We start from the raw sequence: 21,494 nt of genomic DNA, 5'->3' as shown, positions 1-21,494 counted from the left end.
ATTTGATTGAATTTGATAACATTATACTCACGTGGCATACACAGTAAATCAGGATTTCCAACAAAGAATGCATTACACATACATCTACCAGTATCTTCGTTGCAACTTGCACCTATGCCACAAACTACATCTTCGCAACGCTGTCGACATCTACCCGCAACACAGGACATGGGCTCTTCACAAGGCATGCCAGCTCCGCATAAGTCTCTTCTACAAATCCCGCCGGGAAATGGGTTTCCCACCATGCCCTCCGGACATACACACGTTGGGCCAGTTTTAGATATTATGCAATGTGCTCCGGATGCGCATGAGTAGTTATCGCATCCTTAAAAAATTATAATTAATAAGAAAACCAATTTGAAGAACTTATTAGTATAACTATTTTAATTAAATGAAACATTTACCTGAAATACATTTTCCGCCTTCCGGTTTCGTATAGCCCGGGTTACAACGGCACCAAGCTGCATGATTTTCTACTTCACAAAAAGCATTTGGCCCACATGATACACTTACGCAAGGTGAGACGCAAGTACGATTAAGGCAAGCTTGATTATTTGGACACTGATTGTCTTTAGAACAAAGTAACTTTTGTGAAGGTTCGTCCGGGGCGATACCTAAAAATATTGATTTTAAAATATAATATATAACATAAATAGCTTAGTTCCTAATCTTATGAATTATATGTGAACAACTTTTGGCTAATTATATACTTACATCCAGTTTTGTATGGATCTCCAACCATAGATTGTGGACAAATACATTTATAACCACCTTGCTCATCGTTGCAAATTGCACCATATGCACACGGTGCGCTATGACACTCATTTCTATTCGTGCAGCCTGTATATGGGTCTCCTTCAAAGCCAGACATGCACATACATCTAGGTGGATCACTTGGAGTACATTTAGCATTTATACCACATATGAACCTCTCACAAGGACTTTTACATTTTTGTCCATCGGTTATATCTAGGTAAAATGGTGGTGGGCACACACAGTTACCAGGTTGAACACATTTCTCATTGGCAAAACAATCACTATCGCTGATACATCTTTTCTGATTCAAACTACAATGTCCTGAAACTGGATCTGTTCCATATCCGGGCGGACATTTACATGTGAAAGAGCCGACTGTATTAACACACTCGGCACCAAACCCGCAAGCTGGTTGATCTAAAGTACACTCATTTATATCTTCACAAGCTCCAGCAGCTGTTTGTACAAATCCAGCAGGACAAGCGCAGTAACTAACAGTTTCTGATATTATAATACATTCAGCTCCTTTTCCACATTTCTTATCTTTTGTGCATCCAGACAATACACAATTACCATTTACAATATTATATGGTGGCTGACATTGGCATGAGATATCAGTACAATATTCACACAAATTATATGGATTACCGCTATAATCAGGTGGACATTTACATTCATAGCTTCCGGGTAAATTTTTACATATAGCATTTAACCCACAAGGTGTTCGGCCATGCTGGGTACATTCATTAATATCCTCACATATGCCAGTTTCCAAATTGCGCGTGAATCCTTGACTACAGATGCAAACATTCTCATTGTCATGTAATACGCATTGTTCTCCCTGAGGACATGGATTTGTAGAACTACATTCACTGGTTTGCTTACTTACAAAACAACCTTCTGTATATGGATCTCCCTTGAATTGACTTGGACATTCGCATTGAAAGTGTCCCGGTAAATTCTTACAAACAGCGCCGTTGGCACATGGATTTGTTTCACATTCATTTATATCCAAACAACCACTAGGGGATGATGGTTCACCTGTAAATCCATTACGACAAGTGCATTGCGCTGTTTGTTCATTTAAAAGGCACTCTGAATTGCTTCCACAATGTAGAGCTTCACATGGATCTGTAAAGGAAATTTATCAACAATTAGTCCTTATTATGTACTTATTATATTTTAAAATAACAACATTTTCTGAATACTTACGACGACATTCATTTCCAACATTGGGTTCTGGACAGACGCATTTCATGTTTCCATCACACAGGGCATTTCCGGGACAATCATCATTATTATTGCATGTAAGAATTTCCGAACATTTTACGCGAGGATCAGGATCTGCTATTGTTCCTTCAGGACAGACACAGTTATATGACCCTTTTTGGTTTATACATTCTGCCCCAGAACCACAAGCTCCATCAGTTTCACATTCATCTATATCATAGCAATTTTTAAATGCATCTCCTGTAAATCCTTCAGGACAATGACATACAAAACTTCCTAGAGTGTTTGAGCAGGCAGCATTATTACCACAATGAGAAGGTACTCCAATAGAAGTATCACACTCATCGACATCTACACAACCAGCAGATATGTCGTTTGGATCAAAATTCCAGCCATCGTCACATACGCAATAAACATCAATTCCATCAACCTTGCAATAGGAATGTTCACCACATTTGACATCATCACATGGAGCACGACATTTCAATTGAGGTGGAGAGCCAATGAATCCTCTTGCACATTGGCATGAAAAGCTCCCAACAGAGTTAATACACACTGAATTTTCTCCACATTTTGATCCATCACCACACTCGTCGATATCTATACAAATTGATCCTTTCGGCTCAAATCCATTTTTGCAGTAACATTGGTCTTCTATACATTCAGCATTATTTGTACAGTCAAAATTAGATTTGCATAAAGTATTTACATCAATCTGCAATATAATACAGTATAAGCAATTTGATATTAATAGTTAAATAAATACTTAAAATTTTTTTAAGAGTTTTTTACCTGTTCACATGCAACCTGTGCATCTGTTTTGGCTCTATATCCTTGAGGACAAATACAGTTATATCCAGGAGAAGTGTTTTCACATATCGCATGTAATCCACATGGGCGTTCTAATATTTTGCATTCGTCAACGTCTTGGCAGCCATCTGACACGCGAGCATCTCCAGTGTAGTCTGGCAGGCAGGTACATACGTAGCTACCCAACGTATTTGTACAAGTAGCATGTGCTCCACATACCGCTTCATTACTTTTACACTCATCCACGTCTGGTTTAACAAACAACTCATATCTTATTATTTCGTTTCATTTTAATTTAAAATATTATAAGATACGTACGTAAAAGAAACGACGACAGCCACTACGAAGAAGAAATGGCAGGAGCACAGATTTTCGAAGGATAGAATAACTCGGTAAAGAAGATGAAATCTAAACTTAAAGAAGAAAGGATAACTAATTTATATGACCTATAAAAATAAAGACAAAGACGAAAAGATCGTACCGCAACAGAAGTTCTGAAACATAAAATGTAGAAAATCCCTAAAAGATCAACGACAAGAGTGTTATTTTTAAACGTTTAGGGTTAAGTTAGTACAAGCGTGAGTCCACCGCGCGTCATATGCGGCAGTGATCAGCGTTCTCACACGCCGTTTAACGAAGATTAAGAAGCGTTAAAACCAGACAGAAAACGTATAGATTAGAATTGCTATGTATCACAAAACTCACCGACACACTGGACGTTGGGATCGCCTTCGAAACCTTCTGGGCATAGACATCGGTAGTTTCCGGAACGATTTTCACATAGGGCACTTCGACCGCAAGGGTTCCGTGCACACGCGTCGTGATCCTGGCAAGCGACTCGCGGGTCTCCCTCGTGCCCTGGCGGGCAGCTGCATTCGTAGCCACCGACTAGATTGCGACACACCGCCCCCACTCCGCACGCGTCTTTGTTCGCACATTCATCCACGTCTACACACTAGGTTAGAAAATTAATTTTATAATTTTTTTCCAGTTGTAAAATTTTTGTTCTTCGAGTAAAAATAAATCAAACAAGCAAAAAGATAAACGTTTCAATGGTAATGTCTTTTATAACGTTCCTTCCCAGGCTAAGGAAAATCTACTGTTGGATGAACAGGACATATAATATTATTGCAATAATCAAAATACATACAGCCAAACACTAAAATAGACTTTCTGAAAAGATTAAAATAATAACAAATTTATTTGGTATTACAGAACTACAAATGTACAAACAACATCATTCACATAAAATCAACCCATACTAATAGGCAACAACATGATGTTCTTACCGCAATGCTTTTATCAATATAATATTTTCCACATTGAAAACATATCTTTCATATACTTTAAATTATGCAAAAGGGTTCATAGAATAACATATAACATATAACTTACTCCATCAAATGGATTTCCCGTGTAGCCCGCTTGACAAGCGCACGTATAATTTCCAGGGTAGTTTTGGCATACTGCATTCGCACCGCAGGCACCAGGTCTTCTGCACTCATCAATATCTAAAAAATAATTGTAATAAATTTTGGTTAGGATATTATTTATATTTTGGTTAGGTATTTTCTATTTCTTACTTTATTGGAAAGAAGGAAAGTTTATTTCAAGGACAAACTTATACAGAGAAGCAAAATAGAAGCGGGAGAAAAATAAATATATAAAAGAAAAGCGAGATTTTCACGGTAGAGCGCCCTTCAAAAAGGGAAACCATCTCCATCTGTGAAGGAGTTATGCTCACACAGCGCTCGTTTTCAGAGGTATACATATAAAAGTACAATTAGAGAAATAACAAATATTTAAAAAATTATAGTGTCAAAAAATAACAATAACTTTACTGCTTAGTAGGACGTATTATATAATATAAAAAACCAATAAATAGAACAAATATACTTTAAATAGATAATACCTCGACATTCTTCTTCGCCGTCGCCCTCGAAACCTCGGTTACATTTGCAAATAAAATGGGCAGGAAGATTGCAACATTCTGCATTTTCCACACACCTAGATGCTATAGCTGGATCTTCACATTCATTGATATCTACAAATTTTTAATTAATCTTATTATTATGCTAGCTATACCGGGCGGTTTCGCCCACAGATGAACTCGCGGGCAAAAGCATGTAAAGTACAGTACTATGTAGGTAATTAAGGTACAATACTGCTAAATATCATCAAAATCGCGTATTTGATTTTTGCGTGAAAGAGTAACAAACATCCATACATTCTTACAAACGCTTTCGCGTTTTAATATTACTAGTAGAATTTTACGTGAGAATTGAGAAATATGTTATGAAATTAAATCGAATCTTAAAATTTGTTTGGAAAAATTATTATAATAAAATTATGTAGCATATATTATTATGTAGCATTTCAAATTATGTTTCTGACCTTAAGAAATTCAAGACTTTTAAAGGATTTTAAAAGCGATTTAAAATCATTCAATCAGAGAGACTCTTCATTACTATTACCTTTACAAGTGAAGCCATCGCCTACATAACCTGGGAAACACGAGCACTGAAAGCTGCCTACAGTGTTTGTACAGTGAGCAAACACATCGCATGGTCTATCTTTGCATTCGTTTACATCTGAAAGTATGAGAAAATTTTAAAATCATGCCGTCTCTTAGTAATTCTTTAACTTATGAATTATTGAAACTACGCATTATTTTACTCATAATCAGGCCCTTTACAATATTTCAGTAAACAAGCACAACAAACGTATGTATCAAACGATGCAATCGTTTTTTTTTTCCTTAGTTATAATGAAATTCTAGTCATGTTGAGCAAACAAAACATGCGTATTAGGTAGTTTGTATTTACTTACCGGGTTCTTGACAATTACAGCCACCAAACCCGTCGTTACAATAGCAAACTCCGCTTAGGCAAGCTCCATTTATACAACGCGCACCGTCTTCTTTGGTACAATCATCTAAATAAAGTATTGAACAATGAAAAATATGGTCAGAGAGAGTGATTTTAGAAATAATGACTCTATATTGAGCTTTAAATCCAAATAAAAATCAATCAAATTTACCTTTTGTGATGATCTTTTAGTTGTAATTATTAATGTGAAAAGAAGAAAATTATGTTTAACATTATAATACACATACAAGTAAAAATAATGTCTTATCAATACATACCTGAGCATTTTAATTCTGTTCTTAATTCATCGGATGCCTTATAACAATCTGGCACACCGTCGCATAATTTGGATAATTCATATAATTGCAATATTTGAGTAGATTCGTTAACTTGACAGCCAAAGTAACCGTCTTCTAAATTTAAGAAAAATACTTCTCTTTTTATTCCTAAACCTATTCCATATTGGCTTTGCGTCGCTACCTGCATTGGAAAATAAAATAAGATTGAAAAATAACATTGCTAGGGCTGTTTTATTTTGTTTGTTTTGTTAAATTAATTGTTATTCATGACAGAGTTTTTAACTACTTGTTTTCGTAAATGGTAAAATTTTATCCTTTTACACCACAAGCCAGCGTGACTATCCCCTATAGAAACCAACAATAAAATTGTTTTCGGCAGAGCACAAAAGGATCATCACGGTCTTCCTTGTATATATTTATATACTAGAAACGCCCCGCGGTTTCACCCGTGTAAGTCCATATTCCGTAAGAATATCGGGATAAAAAGTTGCCTACATGTTATTCCAGTTGTCCAGCTGTCTACGTACCAAATTTTATTGCAATCGGTTCACTAGTTTTTGCGTGAAAGAGCAACAAATGCACACACATCCTTAAAAACTTTTTAGGATTAGGAGGATTATATCATATGTGCAATGCATTTGTCCTTCTTATCCTACAAGGGCGAAACAAAACTTAACATTTCAATCTAAAATTATTCATTTTTAATTTTAAAAAAAATGTCTCTTCAAAATGAATACTGACTGACTCTAACTGTTCAACTGTAGCTTTCCTGAAAACGTATATCATAATACTTACATTGGTCGTAGTGACGATTATCGTCCAAACCACAAGCGGCAAGGTTTCTATGTACATTTTCTCTGAAACAAACCAAGATATATCATATTAATTTTAATAACCATATAATTTCTTATACTGATACCTAGTGGTGTTTCGGAAAACCTACTGCTAATTATGATTTATATAAAATCAAACGAACTACTATTACCTTCCCATGATTTATAGTAATTTACAATAGTTATGCATTATATGGTAAAACGCTGTACTTGGTATGAATCGTATAAAACATTATTTAGAAGTGGGAAGTATTCCGGATGTTGAAAGCTATAGGAAATTAATACAAATATTTAAAAAAAGTTAAACAATATGCAACTCGCAAGTAACAGTATTTTTTTTAACGTAAGCAAAGGTGAAGGTTAATTTGCGAGGTCATGTAACTGTAAGAGCAAAGTTATAATATCTATTATTAAATGGAAACGATAAACACTGATGCTAATATATATAACACATTTTTGATTAATTTCAGTTCTGTTTTCATCTAATTCTTACTAAATTTTTACATAGCAATAATGATTATTACGGTTGCCTGAAAGAAATGGTTTATAGTCACAATAACAACACTGAATTTCGTGTAGAATTGTTGACCTTTTTTTGTTTCACGTCACTCGGTATGGAAGGATTAATTAAAAAAGAAATATACTCAAAAAAACTATCGCATGAAACCAAGTAGTACCTAAAAAACTTCATAACGGATTTTAAAATAACATATTTATTAATTCAAACTTTGTACGTTTATCTTCGCGATTGGTGATGATAATACATAATTCCGTCGATACGAGTTTATCTTATTATCATGATTATGATCGCCGGGATAAAATAATTGTTATACGTTTAAGACAAGCAACTGCAGAGAGGCAACTGAGACGATTAAGGTGACTTTACCGTTAAAGCGTGTTATTTTTTATTTTTAGTAATATGATTATCTGATTTTATTTTGGGTATACCCTGTTTTGTTAGTTGGTTTCCTGGAAAAAACTAAACAGTTATAATAAATATTAATATTTATTATGAACGGCACATTCAAAACTCAAACTCATACATTTGTTCTTTCTAATAAACTTCCTTAAGAAGAATAAAAATTAACCACGAGTGTTTTAAAAATTAAAATCTAACTTAAAATATTTTATATTATGTACACATACCTTCATAGCCATGACATAACGTATTAAAATAAAACTTTTAAATAAAACCACGAATGAATAATTAATTTATTACCTATTTACCTACATCGTCTACTGTGTGTCAAACCTTGACATCTTAAAGCTAGTCGTGACAAGTGATTTATGTATTTTGTTAAATATTATTATTACCTTAAAACTTCACCGTTCATACAACAGACAATGCCACTAATTACATCTGATAGGATATTCAGTAGATTTTGTTTTCTAGTTATTTTCCAATTCGATATAGGGCTGATTTATCCATCCTTGGATGAAACTTTTTTGTCGAAAATTGTATTTTACAACCACTTCAAAAATATTTATTAATTTCCCGACTTTACATTTTTATATTATTGTGACTGTATACTTTATTGGACGGATATTATTGAAGCAAGGACTGAAAATTGGGTCTCTTTTTAAGAAGCATATTTAAGTTACATCTGCTGTCTTATTTAGAATTTTTAAAACTACATTTAATTAACGGTCATGTTTGGTACAAATCATACTCGTATATATATATAGTTTTTCGTTTAATTATCCCTGAGTGCTAAAAGCTATATTCGTACCAGGGGCGAAGCCAAGGTGTACCGCTAGTAATAAATAATTAGCGTTCTTTGCTTAGATACTTATACATATAATCTAAACATTATATTATTCATATATAAATAAATTACATAATAACCTACTCATGCATGCATGTATTACAATACATATAAAATATAGTAAAAGCAAAGATTTCATTTGTTGAATATTTAAAATCCCAGATGAAATAAATATAATCCCCATTATGTACAATAAACGAAACTCAGAAATGTAAAGCTTAAATAAATATTTCTTCAGCTATTGGTTCGAGAGAATAAGAACAATACATTAAGTTCAATGTGCAACACCTACACACACTCAAGGGAATGGTACGGAACCAATAATTTTTAATCCGTTTAATTTCCTCTAGCCACTAGCACAAGCGCTTATTTAGTTATATATTTATGGGGAAAATACTTAAACTAGTGTATCATTTAATCTTAGACAAATGTGAAACACATCAAATTGTAATTTGTATACAAAAAATACGCAAAATGTAGTGGACATTTGTATTAAAAAGCATAGGTAGGACTAGGCAGCCCTTTCTGTATTGTACTTCTATAAAGTATAAGATAGAAGTATAGTAAAGATATGTATATAAGTAAGTATAAGTTCAAAGACAATAAATGAGGACACCCGTATTTGCAAATATTTAACAAATGAAGTGTAAAATGCGTCTGTAAAACGTCCGTCTGCGTATGAGCTTGCTTGCGCCATTCACTTTCACGTCTCAAGTAATTCGCTAGCAAACCGTTTGTACGGAAAGTGGGCTGCAAACAATAGCACTATAGGTACATACTAGTTTCTCTCTCTTGAGAAACAATTCTTTGCTTGTAATTTATACAAAAATATAGTTGAAAATACGGATAAATCGGTATATAAAAAAAAGATTGATTCAACCCTAATGCTTTTGATTTAGGTTGAGTAGTAAGGATGGTAATATATTCCTGATATGTATATATACATATTCTTATAGGTAGGTGAGCATTAAGACAGACTTAGAGAAACTACACCTCACCTACACAAGACATAAAATATATCGCTTATGTATTTACTACCGAGCCTTTATAGACTCAGTGGTCTTCTAAATTAAAAAAAAACCTAATACAAATTGTAATGCTAACACGTGGCCTATATTACAATAATAAATGTTCCTTGATGCATATTAAAATCATACCATTATAATTTATGATATTAGTGACAATTGCTATTCCAAAGAGCTATTATAAAAATTGTACATAATCAGCAAAATATGCACATACACCCACTCTACGAAATTAGAAACATTTTTGAAAACCTTTGTTGTTTTTAAAAGCGTTTTCTAAAATTAAAATTATTTTAAGAATCTGAATTGTATTTGTTAAAATCCTCTCCAAATAATCATATGTTAAAAAAAATGTTAGATGCGAAAAAAACGATTTACTTTAAAAAACGCCAAAATAAATAGTGATGCAAGAACTGAGTCTTACGTAAATGACATATTAAAACTGGTTTGCAGTCGCTTATCCCATCAAAATTATTATGTATCACCGTTGTTTAATATCTGCTATTAATTTCATACCTACATATATACGTTATACACATATAAGTTAAGTGAAGTCCCGTGTGCCCTAGTGGGGTATGGGGCAGATGATGTGCATCTGTTTCACTGATCGATTGTCTTTACGGTGAAGTAGGTGATTAACCTTCTGTGTCCTGCCAGACCGAGACATTTTTTTTTGTGCATCCCCACCGGGAAAAGAACCTAGGACCCCTCGGTTCTACGCTCACGCGTTAACCACTGTACCAAGGAGGCGGTCATACATATATAATATATGTATATATATATATATAAACCGCGTAAGTCCGTATCCCGTAGGAATATCGGTATAAAAAGTGCCTATGTGTTATTTCAGTTGTCCAGCTATCTACGAAGCAAAATAGTATTATTATTCACCAATAGATGTCAGGAAAAAAAAAACACGAATAAAACACGAATATGACATTTTCTAAAAAAAATTCCTAGCTAGATCGAATTATCGCCCCCGAAACCCCCTATATACTAAATTTCATGAATTTTATTGCTTGTTGCTTGCAAATTTAATTGCTCGTTTAAAGGTATAAGATATGTATGACCGCCTCCGCCGCCACATGCAGGTGGCCACTATCATCTAGGCACTTGCCATACGCTAAGAAAGGATTTTAATTAATTCTACTTCCAAGGAGATGAGCGTTTGTTCTATTATAATTTTTTTTACCACGCGGGCAATACGACGACAATTTGTCGAATAAGATTCACATTGAAATTATACTTAATACTCGTATAGAGTTTATGATTAACGAATAACGTATTAGCAAAAACTAGAATTTCCTAGATTTTTCCGATTAAAATCTCTTTAACTGATATGGGGTAACATCTTGTCCCATGTATACCTATTTCCACCAAAAATCAATGAACTGGTAATCAGTAATTACAAATTATATAATGCAAGTTCCTTGATAAGTGAGCAACGTTTGAAATAATACTGTCCGTTGAAAGTGGATCAAAATCAACTACAGAGGTCGGTTACAGACAAACATAGAGAATGAAGCTAATATAAACATGTTAAAATCGATGACCTTTTTATAAATGCAAATTTTGTAATTTATAAAGGTGTTGGCTCAGTCATCAGAACTAGTATTCATTATATTTAAATACTAGTTTTGTTTCAAAAAATCCACCAGTTCTTATAAAATTTTGTTGTTGTTTTTATAACAGTGATATTCTAGCATCAAAAGTGATAACCTCTGTTAAATCATGTTGAATATGTGTAACGTATTTCAACATTAGTGAGATATTTTATCTAGCGGCACACGCATTTCTAGAGCTGTAATAGTACTGTTGTTTTACTGACATCCCGCATTAAAAATCAAGCACGGAACAAATCGAAAAATACTCAAAGTATGTAACGCTCTAATACACAAAACACTGCTGAAGATATTACCGATTAAAATCTCTTTAACTGATATGGGGTAGGATCTTGTCTCATCAGACGGATTGTTTTAATAACATTTTCCTACTTTCCATAGCAAAATGATGAAATCCAATAGAAGTGCCAATTCTTTGATTCAACCAATACGGTTTACCGATTGCGTGTTTGATCTAGACAATGGTAATAAATCGTTTATTAAAGGAGGAAGAGTGATTCCTATTGCTCACTTTTCCGGTGACGGCGTCGATCGGCGACGTCGCGAACATATCACGATTCACGAGTAGAATATTTTATGAGACTCATATATTACAGTTTCATTATTTTACATATTCATAACCCATGAAAATACTACGCGACATGAGTTTGATTAAATCTGCCTTTTAGAATTAAATGTATTTTTAATTTGTAGAATATTATTCAAGCTACAAATCCAATGTCGTGTGCTAATAAAATAATGCGATTTCTGCTTTTTTTTCTATTCAAACAAAATTCAAGTTATTTTCTGACTGATAATAACGAAACGAATTACTTTTTTAGTAGCTATCTATTTTCATTGTTGAGGAATTATTTTCCGCATATTGCCTGAGTAAATAATTATATGGCAACCTACTTTAAACAGGTGTATATTTTGTAGGGTTCAATCACTTACAGTGGACCAAATTTAAATTTAGGTTTCGTTACTTCAGATTATTAACGAAAAATGTTAAAATTACAACAAATATAACATTCGTTTATGATACTTTATGATTGTTTACCCGAATAATATGCTGTAAAAAATAGCTCAGGTCGTATAAAAGAGTTCAGTTTAATAAATCACTTGGATTAAACGTGAAAAAATTAAAATACAACGCGGGATAATAAATGAATAATACTTTTTTCATGAAGAGAACATAGAAACTAATGGTTGACGGCCTAAGCGTGAGAACGCATCATTTATTATTATTAGCATGGTGTAGAATGACATAACGGGTGTCGCCGGTCGAATGCCTGCAGTCATTGACAGGTGCACCAGCATTTGTGTCATTAAAACTCCACGGCATGTGCTATAAACGATACACTTGTAATATAAAATAAACAACCTGAAGCGTAGATTTTTCGCTCGAATAAACTGTCCGTAATTGTATAAGCGATAGTAAATTTTCAGCGTGAAAGTAAATAATTTCTTTTTAACGATTAGTATGCACGTGATTCACTAAGAACGGTAATATTACTATAATAATTATAAAGAACTAGCTGCGCCCCACGGTTTCACTTGCGTAAGTCCGTATCCCGTAGGAATATCGAGATAAAATTTGCCTATATGTTATTCCAGTTGTCCAGCTATCTACGTACCAAATTTCATTGCAAGCGGTTGAGTAGCTTTTGCGTGAAAGGGCAACAAACACACACACATCCCTACAAACTTTCGCATTTACAATATTAGTAGGAAGGATGGCTTGCAATAACCCAAAGTAAGAAATCTTACAATGATAAAGCCTCGATAATACTTGTTATAAGTCTTATAACTAATAATTAATTTAACATGATTAGGTGTTTTAATGTGTAGTAACAAGTGAGTTTTTTAAATTTCTCTTTTATTATCTGTATGTATATATAATTTTTTATACAAGTAATTGTTTCCAGAGAGATGGTCTTAAACATCAATCCTTGCAACGATGTCACTGGTTTATTGGTGATGCGTCCGAATGAGGCTAATATATTATTGCATCGACTATGAGCGATATTTTATTATACAAAATGTCAAATTATGGAACCTCAGTGAGATTAAATTTGAGATGAACTGTGAACTTAAACAGAAGAAAAAATATTAGGCGGATATTAAGCAACCTCAAAACGAAGCCCGCTCAATAAACATGGACCATCCAATAACCATTTCAAAATTTTAATGGACCTTGTACCATTGCAAATCAATTATGCTCATCTTCAAACTCGAAAATTGAATTTACCTCAACTACTTGACCACGAAGTGTTATTTGTTTGCTTACAAAAATTATTTCAGATGCAAAAATTTCTGCTTAATATGATATGTGTCCCTACTCAAGAAAATAAAAAATAATTAACATACGTGAAGTCTTGTTCCTTTTTCAAATAAATACAACATCATTATAGATGTAAGTTATCTTAATTAATATTTATTAAAAAACTCTTTATTGCATGCAACTTTAGAATGTAAGAAAGTGATAATTTTGAAAAGTGTATATTATGTACAACATACATATGAAATTAACATTATCAATATCAATGTAATAAAAGAGTTTAATGTGTGCAATTACAAATAAAAAATAATAAACAGAAAAACTTGTAGAAGAGATGCAAAAATTTAAAGAGAGAGGAAAATAAAATTAGAATAGAGACAGAATAACGATTAAGAAAGATAATGTTTTAAATGAAAGTTTTAAAGCTATTAAGTGAGTTGAGTTGAGCTTGCTTTATTGCGGTGGGGAGTGACTTCTACATTCTTACGTAGATGATGTACGTGTCATAAAATTTGGAAAAGTGAACAGGCATGCATAGCCTAAGATAGAGATAAGAGCGGAGATCAAGTACATGAGATGAACCCATAAACACAAATCTCTTTTTTAAGGGTCGAATAACTCGTATAACAGGACAGGAGGTGCATATTTCGTATTACGTATTTTGTAAGAGCATTTAGTATTCGAACCTTGTAAATTAGCAATAAGTATAAGGGATGTTAATAAAATGAAACCATACTAAGTATATCATTTTAATTTCTATTTAAATACGCTAAAAAAATTAGCTAAGTGAACTTAAAAAAATACGTTAGAGCGGTAAAAAGGAAGTTTTTTCGTATTTTATAATAAAATTTAATATTTTAAAACATATTTTTACTCAACACTGAGAAAATGTAGTTGATAACCGTTACCATATTTATTTGTGGCATTATTTATTAGGTTTGAACTGGGTCATCTAAGAACGATCTGAATGAAAAGGCCCTTTTTAAGCTCTTAGTCGTATATAAATTAGATTTTTTTTCTTAACACAGAGAAAAGTTTTTTAATCAACAAATTAAATTAAATTTCTTTCAACTTACCGTTGCAATGGTAAAATAAAAGTTAAAATTATTACTTGACTCAATTCGATTGATTGATTATATGGTATAGAACAGGGATCGCCATGTATGTATTATTTTCAATATTATAGGACACCTACTGAAAAATAGGTATTACATCTGTAAACGGTGTAATATCTATTTGTATGTATATATTTACCCAAAAATACATACTTTCCGACCGTGGCTTTGCCCGCATAATCCAAGGAAAATACTGACAATCCCGAGGTTTTCCCAGCAAAGTTCCAGTTCGCATGGGATTTCTGGGATGATAACCGAGACAGTTTGTGTCTTTTGAGGATATGAACTCTACAAAACTATCTCTGTACCTAATTTCATCTAAGTCGGTTCTGTGATTAAGCCGTGAAGAAGAGACAGACAGATAGAATTTCTGTCGTATTTATAATATACATATTTACAGATTTAAATGATTACCATAGTGAACACATATTAATATTGTATTTTTGCCCACAAAATGTGACGTTATTTGCAAGATCTTAATTTTTTTAATGATACCTGAATAATCATGACATCCAATTAGAATCAATTAAATAAGTTTAATTATAACGTCAGTAGAATACGCTCTGATGTATTTTTGTCTTAAACGTTAAAAAATGTAATCTGATTACATGATGTTAATTAATCACGATCACCGTTGGATCCGTTAAGGAAATCGCTCGCCTTTATATGGAGATGAAGGAGCTCGTTCAGGTCCAGCTTACATAAGCAGAAGAGAGCGCCACCTAGTGAAACCGCCCTGGTTTGTAATATGTAACAAGAGTTAATACTTTCAATAACTCTTGATATTTAACCTCATGTCAGCATAGAGTACTACCGTGGACTTTCTAATGTAAATTACGGAGCTCTAATAGTGTATCGCACCTACACCCTATATTCAACAAAATGCCTATGAGAAATAATTTTTATAAAAATATGAAGTGTTTACTTTAAAGTATAATGATAAGAAAAACTTTTAATTTATTTTAAAACAAAGAGGCCAAGCATGAAAAAACCAATATGAATTTTCGAGGTTGTTTTAAGAGTTAGTGAGCTACAGTTATAAATATTTATGATGGAATAACAGTATAACGAACGTTTGCTTGAGCGTAAATAGGTACTTAAGAAATGTTATTGTAATAAGAACAGAAAGGAGAATGCGGGCAATTGTGGGACCGTGAGAAGTTACGCCACGGTACGTTGAGTTTAGTACCAACCTTGAGATCATCGGTGAGTATGGAAGCAGTGGTTTACGGGGCTCATTCCTTCCGGAATATGCGATCACCTTCCCTCGCTAGGTGAACACCAAATTCTCTGCGATGAGTCCACAAACCTCTTACGGGTATTTTGTAGATATACACAATCCTATTGTATAACTAAAAACACACCATCACCACACTTCACCTAAACTCCTTTGGAGCGGATTTGAACGGATACACAAACGGAATGTAGTAGCGACGCACGTAAGTTAGCGTGCACGAACGGCGCGCTGGTCGTAGTGAGACTGTGTGTGTGGTGCAGGCTGTGGCGCGCACGCACCGCGCCCCGCGCCTCTCCCCGCACACCCGCGCCCCGCTCCCCGCTGCCTCGCACAGCCTCCACCCTCTTGCAAGGCGCAAGCGCGTCGGCAAAGCTTTACGTAGCCGGATTCTTCATCAGATAAAAAAACTGCAAGAAACTGCACGATGATAACTAAACCGGACGACCGGTCGACGATTTATATATTTTTTTTAAAGCCCAATCTTTCGCTCTTTCCCCAAAACTCGATAGAAGGCATCCATTATTACTCAAATAACCTGCTGTTGTGTATTATTCAATATTTAAGGAGTCAAGTTCGAAACTTATTTTGTTTACTTTGTATTAAACTGAGCATATCTCTGTTACCAGAAAGAGAGAAATCTCTGAAAAGCAAGTTGTCGTATTATAATGAAAGCATAGTAACAGTAGAAATATTTTAATGGAAATTTTTATAAGGATTTACCTTATTGCGATATTAATAATGACCACGAAAATATTGTTAATTGTTTTATGATAACCGAAGTAATTATTTATAAACATACTTGGATTAAACATACATCATACTCTTATTAAAATCATTAATTTATATGTGTTGACTACATAAAGATTTTATTTTATAGCAAAAATCAGTAATAACGTTGTATAGAAAATATTCAATAGTGATATTTAGGAAGAACTAATAACTGTAGTAAAATTCAAGTCTTTTTGTATGTATTATATAATGTATAATGCAAAAATGTAAAAGACATTTATAAAAAATTCAATTAAATTATCCCATACCGAAGACATCAACGCGCGCGACCCATATTATTCATGAAACAATTCACGGGCAGTGCGGCTTAAATATTAAATAAAGGCACTTGTTTTATTAACAACTAAGCACCTTGTGGATTCCAAGTAAATAGGACAATAAAAATAATCATAACATATTTAACTTGATTTTTAATTATAGAATTTTGAATAACTATTTAATTAATTGATCTAGTGCCTAAACATACTTATAAAAAAATCAATAAAAATATGATGTGATGGTAATTGGTATATGAGCATGATATGTTCGTTGCATGTATGTGCATTTATAAATAAACGAAATTTCATTATACATTTATATTAATTATTGTTAACTCTTTCTTTATTGCGCCTCCTGCGCTCGATTTAAAATGAGTTTTTTTATGTATTAGATATAGTTAAATTATATTGAGTCTACACTCTACTCTGTAGTCTTCATAGTAAACTAGATATCCAACATATTATATGTATCTTCTTTCAAAGAAAGTGACACAAATGCCAAATCTACAGCCCCATTGTGAGTTTCTCAATTACCGCTATAATATTTAAAATTCATGAGAGATATGTGATGAATGTATACTAATTAGAGCATATTTTAACTCGTCACGAGGAATTCGTTCTTGAATGTTATATGATATTGAGTTATATAAAATATTCGTGTATTCTAGAGGCTGAACGGATGTCATTTGTACTAAGGTTGCTCGGTACTAGGAGTAGCGGTGACCGGCTAACGGTCACGGTGCTAACGCTTGGAGGGCAATCTCACAGAACTATGTAAGTACTCGTACCAAATCTTAAACAAAACAATATTTGCTATGTGTTAAATAAAATTCAAGCTCGCATACATCATGTTTCCAGGACACTGGTTGCGTAATATTGTACAATGCTGTATGGCAATATTCTGAAATCGAGGTTAAGTAGTAATACGCTGTAATCTTAAAATATTGACATTCTTCACAAACGAAATATTTAGCATTTTACAGAAAATTCATTAATTTAATTATTCGTTAATTTAAAATGGAAATGTTAAGAAACACAGTTCTTAATAAATATAAAAATATAAATGATAAGATATAAAACATAAATATAAATATAAGAAATTTAGCTAAACGTTCGTAATTTACACTGCTAAAATTAGATTAAGATTATTCTGAAGCAAAAATTCCAAGATAACCAGCGAGAATTCCACAACACAGCATCTTAAGATATAATGGTAATGGCAGATTATTGTCTTGAACTCTACAACTTGCTTTTGCACAAGTGAATTTATGAAGAATTTTTGGAATAATCAAGTTTTTTAATCAACTGTTTGTTCGGAATGCAGGTTCTACCGAGAATAACCAACAAGAAACTAGAATAGTAGCTTCATTCCAAATTAAAATACGTCCATATCCAAAGTAATTTGTTATTTGTTTGTTGAAAAAATGACAGATTATCCTTGAGCTTGATTTATAATATAATTCCAAAAACTAGAAAAAAAAAACTGTATCATTTTACATAACTATTTATTACATATCCTGATGTGTATGATTATATGACTAAAAATATTTAGGTCCTATGCTTTTGCTTCTCAAATAAACTCTAATGAAATTCTGGGTAATTTTATACTTTTTATCGAGTTAATTAAAATCTAATTAACACTATAGAATTTACTATCATTTTTGTTGATTTTCAATAAAAAAAACGTTGTAAAATATAAATACCAATATAAAAATTACTGAAATATATAAAGCAAAGTTAGCTTTTTGTCTTTTGAAATATAAATATATTCAAACATAGACGGCATAAATTAAACCTGTTAATCGTCGCGTTGTTGATATAAATAAGTGCTTTAAGCAGGTAAAACTTGTACATAATTACGTAGCAAAGAGATATATATGACTGTTGTTCACTATATTTATGAACTCATTCAAATATATTATCAATGCTTCTCCATTAATGTCTATAGTATAGTATCTTTTGTAAATTTGTCAACATTCGATGTTCCTAGTTATTTAATATCATAAGAATAGGTTGCAATAAATTCCTAAGCCCGGATGAAGACGTCATTATCATGACCCACACCAGTGTCACGGTCGGCTTGCCACCATAATCAGGGGCCGTCGCCGTGCAAGGTTGAAGCACATATAATATACGTTATATCAAATAACAAGATAATGCAAAGCATGCAAACGCTTAACAACATTAATTCTCATATTGCGATGGATGTAATTAATTCTACAATTTTCTTATACTTAATATCGAATTATTGGCATCAAAACGTAGTGTTCATATTTTAACTAGAAATGAATTACTTGTATGCGTTAGGTACCTTAAAATTCGGTTTTATGCATACATATTTTTTCTGTTTGTATATTTTTATCTAAAAGTAAAAATAAATACAAGAAAGCCTCTTTTTTGTATGTATGGGGTATGTGTGGGGATGACATTTTTATTTAAATTATAACATTACAATTACATAGTAAGGTAAAGTAAAATAGTAAAACATAACAGGTTTCATTCAAATAAAGGAAAAAATCCGAAATAAGCAATTTATATCGATACTTTAGATTTCTTTTCCTATTAGATAAGAGAGACATTACATACACAATAAATAATAGTAAGGTTTCAAAATACAAAAACATATTTATATATACTACCAGTATTTCATTAAAACACTTCATTAAATATATGCATAGTGTGAAGTCATCAACCAATTTTAAAATTATTTGATTATCTATTCGTGCTAAAACACGTCGCCTAATCAAGGAAAGGTCATATAAATATCATATTACTCATACTTTTTTTCATTCACTTTCAAAACAAAAGTATAGTAAATGATATAATTGTCTTCAATGAAAAGTATTAAACTTGTCCTTCTCAAATGTATAAGCGAGCAAAAACAACTTTTACTGCTCTCGCGATTTAAGATACCATATAAGTGAGGGTTACTTTTTCGAAGATTTGGCACAGCGCTTGTGGGAGTGATTTCGCCAGACGAGTTAAAACTTTCTCCGTATGTTGTAATACATCGATACAGTCATTGGTCCGTATGACACTATTATGTGACATTTAAAAAGAAACACATTCAAATATCAAGGCAAGCCGCTGTGCTGTGATTGGATGAATCTGGAAAATGCAAACAACCGGAATTATTTTATTCGCCATTGCCTTTGAAAATAGCGAGTGATTTGAATTGACTATGAATCAGAATAAACGTAGGTGTTTTTATAAAAAAGGAAACTTGTTGATTACTTCGCCGCGTTAAATTCAAAGGCAAATTAATTTTTAATGATTTTCATTTCTGTTTAGCCTACACATATTTTAAGGCTACGAAATGAGTTTTAAAGAATACTGGTGGTCAATCAGAACTATTATTTGAATTATCGATGTAAAAATTTAAACAAAACCTTACACACTTTTTATTTTCCAAATATACAGTGCAATCACATTGGCAAATATGTATCGATTGCACAAAAATTAACCGGATTGCGTTATGTCGTGGGTTGAGTCCTCATAGAGCGACGCCCGCGTGGGTAGCAGCAGGTTACAGAGTGCCAACAGCCAATATCACCAGCTGACATACAAATGAGGTAGCAGTGTAGGCGGGAAAAGAAACTCAAAGATACATTGCTCATTGACAAATAATTGAAAGTGAACATTGTTGGCTTTACAAACTGTACTGTTATACATATTTGTTAACAAAAAAATGTAAGTTCTAATTGATCGTAATAAATGTGTTATAATGCGATTTATACGCAATGTATCAAACTGATGTTTTTCTTAACAAACTTAACAATTCTTGTGAATCTGATGATTGAACTCATTTTTTAAACAACAGAAAATATTGAAAAACAGATGTAAAAGTATTTCAATGATTATACCGCTACTTACATAACTTGCGTCATATTGTAGGACAGTACTTATCGCATGCCAATGACATCATGACGACCACGTACTGTTACCTAGACAGTAGAACGTGATTTTAATTTTAAAATATTTAGTGCCATAACAAATGCGCCATTCTGATTACCAAATTCACAGTTACTTTTTTGTAGCCGGGAAAGTTGATGAACAATAATTTTAAGAGTCAAATTTTAATATTCTCTGCGTGTTGAAAAAATAAGAATATTTTATTAAAGAGAGAGTTATATTGAAAAGCTTTTGTTGTCTTCTCATTACTACACTGTACATATTCAAGCAACGTCCACAAATACACTCTCCCAATTGTTTTAATGAGCTGTCGGTGACCAATCCAATCAACTACAGCATTTTGCAATTTTTCATGCTTAACGCATTGTTTCTTTCCCCACCAACCATGCAGGATTTCACTTACATGAACAGGGTTCAGACATATAGCGAACGGTGACACAGCGCTAAAAATAGAGGCCGTGTTCAGGGCCAGGCAATACGATGTAGCCGGTCCTCTCCCGTCCACCCCCGTCCCTCAAACGAGTCCCCGGTCATTCTGCGCCATCTTGTTTATCTGTGGAACATTGTGGACTAAACGTTTTCTTAAATTTCTGTCTCAAGAGAATAATTATACAAAGAGGCTACCAGGTCAATAACTGCAGTTCATGGTTTTTTACGGGGTCTATTGAAGGATTTATTGAATTATTGGACTAAGTAGAAATGAAATAGCTGTCCTT

At 32.9% G+C, this 21,494-nt stretch overlaps 1 protein-coding gene and 1 long non-coding RNA gene across 3 annotated transcripts in view; both read right to left on the bottom strand.

The window, feature by feature from the left end:
- The window catches only part of LOC119835351, a 95,062-nt gene extending 78,997 nt beyond the window's left edge, over positions 1-16,065 (bottom strand). The window contains exons 1-13 of the mRNA XM_038360114.1: positions 15,777-16,065; positions 6,758-6,819; positions 5,942-6,143; positions 5,626-5,730; positions 5,271-5,387; positions 4,709-4,840; positions 4,192-4,307; positions 3,502-3,751; positions 2,779-3,044; positions 1,969-2,701; positions 715-1,887; positions 405-614; positions 32-325 (exon numbers count right to left, since the gene is read on the bottom strand). Of these exons, the coding sequence (XP_038216042.1) occupies positions 32-325; positions 405-614; positions 715-1,887; positions 1,969-2,701; positions 2,779-3,044; positions 3,502-3,751; positions 4,192-4,307; positions 4,709-4,840; positions 5,271-5,387; positions 5,626-5,730; positions 5,942-6,143; positions 6,758-6,814 (3,655 nt within the window). The 5' untranslated portion in view covers positions 6,815-6,819; positions 15,777-16,065. The remainder of the gene's footprint in view (positions 1-31; positions 326-404; positions 615-714; positions 1,888-1,968; positions 2,702-2,778; positions 3,045-3,501; positions 3,752-4,191; positions 4,308-4,708; positions 4,841-5,270; positions 5,388-5,625; positions 5,731-5,941; positions 6,144-6,757; positions 6,820-15,776) is intronic.
- Positions 16,066-19,646: 3,581 nt separating this feature from the next.
- On the bottom strand, positions 19,647-21,277 carry LOC119835227. 2 transcript variants are annotated; one of them, XR_005288032.1, is made up of 3 exons: positions 21,182-21,277; positions 20,740-20,810; positions 19,647-19,974 (listed from the first exon to the last, which is right to left on the bottom strand). It is a non-coding gene; the product is annotated as an uncharacterized LOC119835227 (long non-coding RNA). The 2 variants fall into 2 exon arrangements; XR_005288033.1 differs by lacking the exon at positions 19,647-19,974 and adding an exon at positions 20,339-20,422.
- Positions 21,278-21,494: the final 217 nt, after the last annotated feature.

This window comes from Zerene cesonia, chromosome 20 (assembly GCF_012273895.1).
Source record: "Zerene cesonia ecotype Mississippi chromosome 20, Zerene_cesonia_1.1, whole genome shotgun sequence".
In the NCBI taxonomy this organism is placed as follows: Eukaryota; Metazoa; Arthropoda; class Insecta; order Lepidoptera; family Pieridae; genus Zerene; species Zerene cesonia.
The sequence above is the reverse complement of the archived record's forward strand: the minus strand, read 5'-3'. Positions and strand labels throughout refer to the sequence as shown.